Raw genomic sequence first — 12,355 nt, 5'->3', positions numbered from 1 at the left:
GCTCTGAGTCAGACTGCCCTGCTGCATGATCTGATAGGCTTATCGACATAACCGTTTATGTTAGCATTACGCCAGTGCAATGCTGCCCTCTTCAGTACATTACTGAAACTGCTCTCTTTTCAATGAGTACGGCATCGTGATATCAGTCAGTCATAATCATGAATCATATTATACGAATTGTAATTTGAGCGTGGAATAAAGAAACGTTTCTCTGTGTTGTGTGTTTCACAGTGACGCCCGGGGCATAACAAAGGCATGCATTGAGGTCTGAATTGTGCAATTCACCATGTAAGCAATTCAATTGTAGCCTACTGTACAACAAATTCATCAGTCGCTCTTAAGAGGCGGGGTCAAAACTTTGGGGACTTTGTTCGAAAACGTAAAGTTTTCATTGTCGCTGGAATTTGAAACTCCTGGACTTTGTATACGGGACGAGAGCGACCCGCAGCTGTCGTGTGTATAGCATACAATAATAATATTAACCTGCAAGACAACATGGTGTTTAAGTTTGTATGTGCCGTTATTACAAGGGCACTTTTTATCCTCATCTCATTGATTGGGGTCTGGAGAGTGACATGGGTGAAGAAAGACAACACTTACTGGTTTCTTACATTCCTATTCCTGCCACTTGTTGGTGAGATGATCGTCACAATGAAGAGACGTAAAGGAAAAGATTATAAATGGTAAGATATATATTTATATACATGCTTGGTGTGTCTTGGACAGTAGCCTACACGTTTAACCTTCCCCCCTCTCACCCTCTGCCTCGCATACATTTTAAAAACCTTAAACTTTAAAGTGTGTGTTTTTAATTTCACAATCTGGATACTTTTAATACAAGCTTTTAAAATATAATACATATTGTCACAGTCAGTCTCCCTAACCCTGACTGCACCCCATCCCCCTTTCATAGAAAGCCACAGTAGTAGCCTGTATCCTGTCCACCCACTCCCAGTCTCCCATTGTTAATTTGAACCTACAGCATGAGGATGGGGTGGTTCCTTTCTCTTATCATAGGAACCCATCTGACCCCTTCCATGCATTAATTCAAACAAAAACTTTTATGGTATTTGTTAGTGATGAATTGTATATGTTTTATTGATTCCTTCCCCCCCCCCCACTGTTTTGTTTATTCAAGATTCAGGGTATACAGCAAATCAAATGACAGCATGTGTGACACACCCATATGAAACATATCAAAGATTACAAAATGTTGAGTCCATACACAAAATATTGTGGTAGCATAAAATAAAAAAATAAGAAAATAAAATAAAAAGTTGCATAGTCCTATGCTAACATGGAAACGACACTGATACAAACCACATAACCTGAATCAAGTTTTAAAACAAAAACAAGACAAACGTACGACAAGACAAGACGTGGCATGGTCTGTTTTATTGATTCCTTGTGCAAAAGGCTTACATTCTGGTCACTGGTCTAGCTCTTTCTGTCCCAATTGGATTATGGTGATACCATTTATTGGTTTGCCTGCTCCTCCACCTTGGCACGTTGTAGGCTATGCTGCAGTCGTCTGGTTCTCATTGGCATCTCGCAGGGCTGCAACATTTGGTATATTTTCATTTATAAAGCCATTCTTGGTGATCCGCCGCCGTCTTACATTTCCTCCAAATTCGACTTGGTCCAAAACGGTCTAAACCTCAGGTCAAATGCTTGGCTACGGTGTGTATAGTGTCCATGAAGCATTCAAATCCAAATCCGAGGGGGTAAAAAAATGTCTGGCCTTCTTAAGCCCTTATTGGTCATGGTCCAGACTAAAATTGGCTTTGAAAGTTCCCTTGAGAAGTTTCAAACGGATCATCTTAGATGTACAGTCCAACACCTACACATGTTTGGATTTGTACTAGCCTATGTTCATGACTAGATATTTATTATTTTGGTTTATATTTTGTACATTGTGTATTTTGCCCTGCTACTAAAAGATTAGCACTTTGGTGATTTGTTGTATTTATTTCATAGGTACTTTGAGGTGTAACATGGATGTTTTATTTGCTGTTCCAAAATACATTTACGATGTAGTATTGAAGTGTAATTTTATTTCTGCCTCTTGGCCAGTTCCCGCTTGTAAAAGAGATCCAGTCTCAATGTGTTTTTACTGGTTAAATAAAGGTTAAAAATAGCTTTTATGGACAATTGATCGCCTTTTCTAAAAAGCAGTTTCAATACTTGAATTTGATTTTGCCTTGTAGTTGTTTTACTGTAGGCCTAATTGCAAGAGAATGGTATAATTAAATTAGGTGATGAACGTCTATGAAAAGTACTTAGTTTAGACAGTACTTAGTAGTCATTTGGTTAAGACCAGTCATTAGTCCTATACAACTACAACCTATCTCAAACCCTCACCCTAAACCTAACCTCCCACGGGGGCAGCAGCACACCTAAACCTAACTTTAACCCATGTCTAACCAATGACTATAGTCTAAACTAAGTATGCACCCCGCATTGACAGGCAACTGCATCTGAAAATGTATTTTCAGTTTATTAATTAAAGAGCTGGAGAGACGGGGAGAAAGCTATAGGTGTCTAAATTAAGCCTGAGGTTTAATTTCTAGAACTATTTACCATTCTCTGTGTATCATGTTTTTTTTTTCCCCCCTGGAAGTTCCCAGTGATTAAAGTCTTCCAGTTGATTGTCTTCCAGGTTTTCTCCAGCAATCCTCCTGTTTCTAATAAGTATCATACCTTCCATCTGGATTCTGGAGCTCCACCACCAGGAAAACAAAACCAGTGACCCTCAGGTAGGCTACATCACAATAATGGAAGAACATATCATTAGTATAATGACTAAATATAGCTCTAAATCACTTAACGCAGCTATGAGAGATAGGGCAGGTAATGTGTACCACTTGACTAGGTATAAGTAGAACTAATATTTTGCATATCATTAACTGGACAGTTCTTGTCAAACCACAAAGCTCTGAATATCACCGTCTTGTCATTTCAGTGTAGGAAACTGGACTCTTGGGAGAATGTTCGAGGAGTGATTACTCTGAATAGGACGGTACAAAACGTCACCTACGGCGACTATCTGAAGGTAAGGTGGACGCACAGACGGACTATTTCAGCCTACAGGTAGCCTACTGTATGCCTCCCACTCCTGAACACAGTTTTGCATTGAAAGACAGCCGGGAACCCCTTTTGGTGTTTATGCATTATGCTATGCTTTAGCTATTGAAAAATAGCAGATCTACAAGCTCATAGCGACGAGTTTGTAGGTCTGCTATTTTTGAAAAGTCGAAGAACGACTGACATATAGAAACATAGCTTTTTCAGAAAACTATCAGGATGTAGAAGACATTTTTTTTAAATCTGATCTCAGGTCAAAATGGGTTAACGAGTTGTTTCCTACCAATACATAATGCCAAACTACCCAGTACCCACTTCACGTTTTTAAAGATAATGCTTCTCCCTTTTTCTCCCTAAAGAGAGGGATCAACACAATAATGACACAATGCTGTTACACGAGTTCTTACGAAACGGCTTCTTACTGTAAATGAATGCTTATATACATGACGTGTCCATCTGGGTCCATTTTTACACTCTGATGATTTTATTGCGTGTCGTAAGAAAGGGTTGTTGTTTCCGTTATAAATGATCTCACATTCTAAATTTAGAAAATGCAGTCGAGGCAAGAGCAAATCTACTAACTATATATAGGGAAAAGGAAAGGGAGTATTCTCTAGTCTAGTCTAGTTCCCCGGAGAGGGGAACTTGAGAATAGCTATATACCAGACAACCAGCACGTCCCAGCAGACAGGGGGAAGTGTCTCACTGTCTCAGGGACACGTAGAGTGTGAAAGGCCAAGGGTCAAACTTGACAATCTGATGGTCTCTCTACCCACTCACCTTATGGATTGACTGACTACTACAGTACAGTAGATTGCACGTTGCCTTGCTTATAGCCAGCCTCTGTTTCACTTCACTGTCAGATCTTTGTATTAACTATAGGGTCCATGATGTCAAGATCTATGACATAAGCCTCAAGGGGCACAATATACAAACATGGTATCATGGGAGGAGTGCCTTACTATATGTATAGAATCTGCATTGTAGACCACAGCAATGGTAATGGTGCAGGATGTCTTTCAACCGGAAGGTCACGGTTTAGATCCCTGGCCCCTCCTGGCTTTGTATCAAAATGTCCCCAAGAGCAAGACAGTAAGACACTCCCAAACGGGCAAGTGGACGCCTTGCATGGTGCCATCCATGTGTGAATGTACTGTAATACACATGGTAAAGCAGGTTTTTTTTTTTTTTAGTCTTTTTTCTTTTTTTAACCCTTGCCCTTAATTTAGGTCTTGACCCAAATGACACTTTCTCTCGTCCTTTGTCCCTCCTCTAGAATATTGACCAGGCGTTGTCGACAGTCTGCGCCAACGACTGGATCCTGATTCTCCATCAGATCCTGCTCATCCTTCTCATTGTGGGGAAGTGGCTCCTCCCCATCGGGGGAGGAGTCACGCGGGATCAGTTGTCTCAACTCCTCCTCATCTTCGTTGGCACAGCAGCGGACATCCTGGAGTTCACCAGCGAGACGCTGTTAGATGTCAAGTGGGTAGTCGTTAATGCCGCACGCACGCACGCACGCACACACACACACACACACACACACACACACACACACACACACACACACACACACACACACACACACTACAGTTTTGTAGATCATGTTATATGCTTTAGTTAGTATCTTCCCAGTTACTACCCTTGAAACTACATGTTCTGGCATAATATCAGCCCAGTGTCTTCCATTTAAATTAGTCTGAACCCGTTAAACTTTATTGAAAACCGCAGGAACTGAATGTTTCTGTACTTTCCACATGTTTGGTTTCTAGAGACAGCCCTCAGCTGGTGTACATCATCTTAGCAGTATGGACCTGGAGCATGTTACAGTTCCCTCTACAGCTGGCCGGTAAGTGTGTGTGTGTGTGTGTGTGTGTGTGTGTGTGTGTGTGTGTGTGTGTGTGTGTGTGTGTGTGTGTGTGTGTGCGTGTGCGTGTGCGTGTGCTGTTAAGTCCTTAACATTAAGCATCAGGGTTACTTAAGCAGTTATAGCCTTGTGTTATTGTACTGTATGTAACTTTAGCCAATCTTGGACAGTCCAAACAAGCTGAAACATGTTTAGAACTTGGCGAAAAACATTCGAGAAAGTCAGCACAACACCCCTTCCAGTCCTCTGCATAAACAATGGAAAAACAGCTGAGCCGATATCGCTTTCCTTTCTATCTCCACCTTTGCTGAATTATTCATCCAAATGTATTCATGTGTTTTCACTTCTTGAGCCTCAAAGAAAACCACAATGACCTCACCGAAGAAGGCTCCAAAAGAAGGGTTCTTTCTTATGTTCGGTTTATAAAATGCCGATTTATCACACCCTCGACATACTCGAAACGCCGACACAGTCTTTTAGACACCGTTCAGTGGTTGAGTTTCATCTGTCAGCTATAGTAAAGAGATCATAGGGCCTGCAGCCTCTCTCCATTCTCACTGCTTGGTTGTTGGGGGGGAATGCTGTTGTCAGGCAAGAGACAGGCACACGGAGACGACCTCCTGAAATCTATTATACCCGAGAAAGTGAGACTCCCTGCTGCTGCTGCAGTGTTGGCAACTCAGAGTAGGTCACAACACACGTGTTGAGGTTTCACAATGTATGCATTTGCTCTGGTTCCACAAATGCACTTAAAAGAAGACAATGAGGAAGAACAAGTTAATGAGCAAGATAATGATGATGTGATGATTATAATGAAGAAAGAGGGAAAGTAAAGGAAAGAAAGAAAGAACATTCAAATAAAAGAACAATCGAATAAAGAACAGTCCTAGCTGTGGAGCTTTAACACTAGATTTGGAGCAGGAACTTATTGCTGGAGGAAAAAAAACAATGACAATTTCTTGAATAGACCACTTCACCACTTTTCAACCTATCTTCATATAATAGGTCCTCACTAATAATCATTTATCATCTACTCGGTCTGTGTATCATAGGCGGGCTGTGGGCAGCTCAGAAACCGTCTTCCAGTGACATCATCGGTGGGGAATACAAGCTAATAAAAACTGCAGGCTTTCTAGTCCTGAAAAGTTGCAATGCCAAAATGGAAGTCATCGTTCTCACGATAAAGAAAATCTAAACATTTGCCTAATGATGATGTCACTGGAAGACGGTTTCTAAACTGCCCACAGCCGTGATATGAGACACAGACTGAGTAGGAAAAAATTGTGCCATTTTACCATGATTATTAGTGAGGACCTATTATATGAAGACAGATTGAAAAGTGGTGAAGTGGTCCTTTAAGCAGAAATAGAGCGTAAATGACGAATGAATAATGATAAGCACACACATATGGACCATTCAAATCAGAATGCATTCAGAGCACTTAGCCAAAAATGCTTATGCTTCTACAAATCAACCCACTTTGTTCTTAATTATCTCCAGTCTCCACCAGGCCAAAGGAGATTGCTCTCACCCCTGTCTGTCTGTCTGTGAATCCAGAGCAAATCTCAGTGGGTTGATCAGCGGCAAATCTTCTGGTCATGCTGCCAGCAGGCCAAGGAACCACCCCTGCATATTTTTCTAATCAGCCATTGACAACTATTTTATATTTCTGTGAAATAAACACCTCAGACCCAGATGTCACAGAGGCTATATGGACTGGAATAATTAGTGAAATGGCTCCAGATGTCTATGGGTCCATTGCTCTAGAAAAATTTTGGTCAACCAGTTTTACAATGAAAACAACAAACCGCGCACACACAGACAGACCACAGGCAACTATGAGCGCACAGGCATGTAAACACACCCCTTAGTCTCTCGAGACAACATTTTATTGTCACTGAGGATTTACAGTGTAGTATGCATACTTTTATGAGTGCGTGCGTCTGTGTGTGCGTGTGTGTGTGTGTGTGACATCTGACAAAATATCAGTTTTTCTGCACGTAAGGGTCCAGGCACTTTGTGTATTGATGAAATGACAATGTACGTATTGAGTGGTTGCCACGGTTTCCTGGGGGCATGAAACATAGAATCACCAACAAAGGGATGCCTGGCAGTTCAGTCAGTTGGTGTATGGACCACATGCTACTTGTGTGAGTCATGAGGATGAGTAATAAGCTGACTGTTTCCCTTCTCTCCGTCGTTGTACTTCAATGACATCCTCCAATTCACAAACACGAATATCATTATACTCTATAAAGTGTCACCGTTCTCTCGTCTCTTCCCATGTCTACAGTGGTGAACTCCAAGTCAGACGACGAGGGAGAGGGAGGCGCTCAGGCTCAGGTCTCCATCATGTCCAAGCACAGCACCGACATGTGGTCCGTGGTGGAGGCGCTCTTCATCCAGGACGGCCCTTTCCTGGTGGTGCGCCTCTGCGTCATGACCTACTTCGACGTCTTCCACCAGATGCTGCTCTTCTTTGCCATCAAGAACTTCCTGGTGGTCATCTTGAACTTGTACAGACTGACCGTCATATGCCAGGACTTCAGGGCCGCCCCCGGTGGTGGTACCGTCGAGGAGGGTACTGCACTTCCATAAAGAGGTGACGGAAGAGTGAGGCCAAGTGGTACATGACTGAGGACTCGAGGAGAGGGGGGCTTTGCCGTGCCTCGATGGGCCTTTACACATCCAAAGTTTGAAGGCATGGCCAAATGACACTGTGAGAGTAGGAACTTTGCATAGCACTTACATGTGGTTTTCTTGGTATGACAAAATGTTTACGAACGAACTACAGTGTAGTTCTTTGTCTGGTGGTCACAATGGTGTAGTTACTACACCATTGTGACCACCCGACAAATTACCAATTCACATTTTTCTTATGTTAAGGGTTGCCAATTTTACATTTGAACTTCAAGCCGAAAATAACCCTGATGTCAATCAGTGCCATCGTGTTCTAGGCTCCAGGTTTATTGCATAGGCACTCTCGCTCCCTCTCTCCCTCCTAAATCTCCCTCTCTCGCCCTCTCCCTTTCCCTGAAATTAAGTAACTCCTTTTTTGTATCGCAAAACATATTGCAAATAAATGTGTACTTCCAATATCGTATAGGTGAACCTAAGTGAAGATGTGAAGAAAAAAAAACCCAATTCAGATTTATTCAGTTTGAAACTGTGTGCAGAATGCCGATACATGACACTAAAATCTGCTTTTCATAATACATAATGTAAGAGCTGGCCTTCTTATCCCGCATATGGAATATGGTGGATATCTATTGCATTATGAATTGGAGTTAAAGTAAAGACAGGCAGTCAAACAGGGGACACTGAGGGGGAAGACAGAAGGAAACAAGTGTGGAAGTCCCAAGTGAACACAGAAACATTGTGGCAGGCTGGCATGTACAGACACTGGATGATGATCGAGCTACATATATTGCCAGCATAGGTAAAGCAGTGAAACCAGTTCCACATCAAGCTTTTAGCCAAGAAACTGCATCATAACAGGAAGAAGAAATGGAGGACAAAGGGTTCAAATGGACAACATTTAAGACTGAACAGAATGAATAAGAATATGGGGGAATGGGTAACAACAGCAAATGCCTAGAAATATGTAATGTAACATGCAATGTTTGAAAAGCAATGTCGATTTTATTTTATTTCTTTAGTTTTTTCATGTTTGTTTGTACTGTATGTTTTCTTCTGTAGTTGTCTTTTCTTTCTTTTGTCATTGTTCAAAGATTAATACATTTTTAAGTGATAAAAAAGAAAGAAAACCGCATCATAACGGGCTCATGCAACAGCTCTCTTTTTTTGACACAAAGTTCTGACAGGAAAGGAGGGTAAAAGTGAACAGGAACAGGGGAGGACACCCGAGAAGGCCCACTTGTGGTGGTTTTGACAGCAGCAGAGACGAAGAGATCAGTTTTCCTCTCCCTGGAGTCGTCTCGACCCACACAGGAAGGATGTTAGTACTGTAAAAAAACAATATCCTCTTGGATTAAAGAAAATACACTAGAGCAACACTGAAATGGCTGGGATTTTGTTGTAGTGAAGGCTACAGGGTATTACAATGTTATTTTTGATATTTGAAAAAGGGTAAAGTGAGCCAAAAACTATTAGCCGTACGGTATACAGTACCTCTAGTCTTTCAAAAGGATGAGCATATACAGTATGTTTGCAGCAGTGGAAGATTTTCACATTTTTTTACTTGAGTAACCGTATCAATAGTGCAAAGTCCGGAATTCCAGTATTGGCATCAAAATGTACATACATACAATACCAAAAATAAAAGTACTCATTGTGCACTGTCCCATTTCACGTTTTCTAATCAAATCTTTTGACAATAGCAGATCTACAAGCTCAGTGATCTTGTAGATTGGCTACTTTCAAATGGCCGAAATGTTATATACTGAAGTGGTGTTTTGTGATGATAATCAAAAGTATTAACGTTTTCAAATAAATGTAGGCACACTGGAGTATAAGTACAACATTTGGATCTGAGAACATGGAGTAGAAGTAGAAGTATTGGAAATCGGTAATACTAAAGTAAAGTAGAAATACCTCAAAAATGTTCTTAAGAACAGTACTGTAAATGTACTTAGTTAGTTTACTTTACACCACTGATGTTACGTTATCAGACATCTTCAGTCTCCTTAGGCCCGACTCACACCTTTCGATCTATTAGCATACAACATTGATGCATGCTAGATGTATACAAAGGGTGTGATACATCTTGCCCCAATGCATTTCCAATGGAAGTCACATGGTTTGACGCAACATTTGTGTTGTACGGCTTTCGGCGGTGTTTCGACTGCCCCCCCCCCCCCCCCCCACCCGCTCATACAACACAAATGTTGTGTCAAACCATGTCACTCCCATTAAGGGAAATGCATTAGTGAGCTTGCATCAGCTATACATCTCATACAACAAGCATACAGTACATAAATCTGTTGCGAAAGGTGTGAGTCAGGCCTTACTGCACTGTTACCCAGTGTCGTCTCCGGACTATGACCATCGAACATGCAAACATATCCAACCGAGGTGATCAGTGTGAGACATACACAGTGCCGATGCAGCTGTACAAACTTTAGTGTCTCTTCATCCATGAGTTTGACCAAACCATGCGCATGATGCGCAGCTACTGTGTTTAGTCTATTTTTGACCTGTCAGTTCTTTGCACCACAGTTCAGTGCCGTGGTGGCACTTTAGCTGTACGGTTTTCTTTATTATTTCAATAAAGTTAATTCAGTTATAAAAAGGAGCTGGATAAACAGGGTGTAGGCCTGTTGTACACATTCAGAATGTGGAAGGGGGGGGGGGGGGGGGTAGCAAAAGTAATATAGTATAATAAAAACAATTAAAAAGAGTATTACAAATATGTTTTGATACCGCACGTTAAGTAATATTATTACTTAAACAAAGGTTTATGTTTCAGGACAGGTTGTAATTAGAGAAAGTAAAAGATGAGTGTTAATTTATTTTCATTTCATATTTTCTTAACCCTGTCAAAAATGAATTAAAGCTGCAACTGAAAAAAAAAGAAAAACACAAATATGTTTGTGTTACAATTTACAACCTAAAACATGAACCTTGGTTGAAAAAAAAACAAAGCCAAGAGTAACATATTACTTGCTGACTGACTTGCCCAACATTGTATGAATGTGACCCCTAAAGTAAATAAGGTTATCTGTGTGTACAGAACATTTGTAATACAATGTCTAGAAAGTGTGAGGACTCCCTCTTGTGGTGCTAGGATTCAATCATTAATCAGTGATTGAATTATAACCAATATTTTCAATTATAATCAACCATATATTCTATTCAAAGAAGCTTCTCTAGATAGCATTACATTTGAGCATTTTTTCCCCTTTTCATTATTATTGTATGTTTTAAAACAGGAGATTGTAGAGAGACAGGAAACTAAGGGCATACAAGAAACATGTGAGGCAAGACTGTGGGCCGGATTCGAACCCAAGTCCTCATGCTTGCTGGGAGCCTAATGTCTACTCTAAATGATCAAGGCACCAGGATCCCCCAGGCACATTATGGATAACTAATGGATAGTGGATACATTACCAACATACAATGTCATCTGGCTTTGACAGAAACGTTATTCACTATTTTAATAATAAAGAAACACATTTGAATCAAATGAAACAAGTTTGATTGAGTAAAAGTAACAACTAACAAGCCTCTCTCATGCATTAGAATAATAAATAATAAAGGACAATATCAATCACCAAAACCAGGGGTGTGTGTTTGCATGGTTAAAACTGAGTTTGGAGTTACAATGGAATTATATAGGAAGTGGGTGTTTCTGATCAAAGGAATATAAATATCGAAATATTGAATCAAAAGAAAAAAAAATCTGGGGTACACACAAAAGCCTGAGTAGATGTTAAAATGACCCCAGAAGTGATACGTGAGCCTTGTGTTATTTTACAAAATATGAGACAATCCACCTTGTGCAAAAACATTTGAAATATATTCTACAACACTCCAACCAGTCCTCAGAGTAAACAATATCACATTCCCTTCTAGCACAACCTTTACCGAATTATTCATGTGAATTGATTCATCTGTTTTCACTTCCTGGTCCTAAAAGAAACCCACAATATGACTTCATCAAAGAAGGCAGAGGTTTGTTTCTATTTCTTGGTTTGTCAATTAAATCACAAACAACGCACTGCACATAAGGAGGTACTCAGAACGCCGACACAGTCTTTTAGACACCGTTCAGTGGTTGAGTTTCATCTGTCAGCTATGTAAAGAGATCATAGGGCCTGCAGCCTCTCTCTATTCTCACTGCTTGGTTGTTGGGGGGGAATGCTGTTGTCAGGCAAGAGACAGGCACTCGGAGACGACCTCCTGAAATCTATTATACCCGAGAATGTGAGACTCCCTGCTGCTGCTGCAGTGTTGGGAACACAGAATATGTCACAACACACGTTTGAGGTTTCACAAGATTTAATGTAGGCATTTGCTCCGGTTCCACAAATGCATTTACAAGGCAATGAGGACAAAGAAGTCGATGAGCAAGACAATGATAATGTGATGATTATAATGAATCAGGAGAAGAGCAAGTGCGAGTAAAGTAAATAAAATGTATCAGAAAGAAATTAAGAAAGGAGTTAAATAGAACTTACCGGTAAATAAAAGAACAATCAAATGAAGAAATGTCATGTGGAGCTTTAGCATTAGATTTGGAGCAGAACAGTATTGCTGGAGGAAAAACCCCAATGCCAAACATTTGAATGATAATCTCTTATATATACTAGACTGGTGCCCGGCTGTAGAGCACCGAGTCGGTAACGATGGAAGTTGGAGATCCATGCCTCACCCGGCTATGCAATGCCCAATGTACCCGTGTCAGGGTACCCGTTCCACCCATCTGTCTGTGTCCCTTTTATG

The 12,355-nt window shown here is 40.8% G+C and overlaps 1 protein-coding gene across 2 annotated transcripts; it reads left to right on the top strand.

The window, feature by feature from the left end:
• Positions 1-409: 409 nt before the first annotated feature.
• On the top strand, positions 410-8,729 carry tmem26a (transmembrane protein 26a). Of its 2 annotated transcripts, XR_013965259.1 has the most exons (7): positions 410-683; positions 2,660-2,756; positions 2,963-3,052; positions 4,361-4,569; positions 4,857-4,933; positions 7,245-8,398; positions 8,495-8,729. XR_013965259.1 is itself a non-coding variant. In XM_080781814.1 (6 exons), the coding sequence occupies exons 1-6, from the start codon at positions 496-498 to the stop codon at positions 7,547-7,549; spliced, it is 966 nt and encodes a 321-aa protein (XP_080637940.1). In that variant the 5' UTR covers positions 410-495; the 3' UTR covers positions 7,550-8,729. The 2 variants fall into 2 exon arrangements, 1 of the variants encoding a protein (XP_080637940.1); XM_080781814.1 differs by having other exon boundaries at positions 7,245-8,729.
• The last annotated feature ends 3,626 nt before the right edge of the window (positions 8,730-12,355 follow it).

Source organism: Protomyctophum bolini (genome assembly GCF_963924005.1).
Source record: "Protomyctophum bolini genome assembly, chromosome: 14".
Classification (NCBI taxonomy): domain Eukaryota; kingdom Metazoa; phylum Chordata; class Actinopteri; order Myctophiformes; family Myctophidae; genus Protomyctophum; species Protomyctophum bolini.
The sequence above is the reverse complement of the archived record's forward strand: the minus strand, read 5'-3'. Positions and strand labels throughout refer to the sequence as shown.

What these genes read in the sequence shown, in the direction of transcription:
- tmem26a (XM_080781814.1), top strand. Translation starts at nt 496, where the DNA reads ATGGTGTTTAAGTTTGTATGTGCCGTTATTACAAGGGCACTTTTTATC. An exon ending in GAGACGCTGTTAGATGTCAA is followed by an intron (nt 4,570 to 4,856) that starts GTGGGTAGTCGT and finishes TTTGGTTTCTAG; the next exon opens with AGACAGCCCTCAGCTGGTGT. An exon ending in GTTCCCTCTACAGCTGGCCG is followed by an intron (nt 4,934 to 7,244) that starts GTAAGTGTGTGT and finishes CCATGTCTACAG; the next exon opens with TGGTGAACTCCAAGTCAGAC.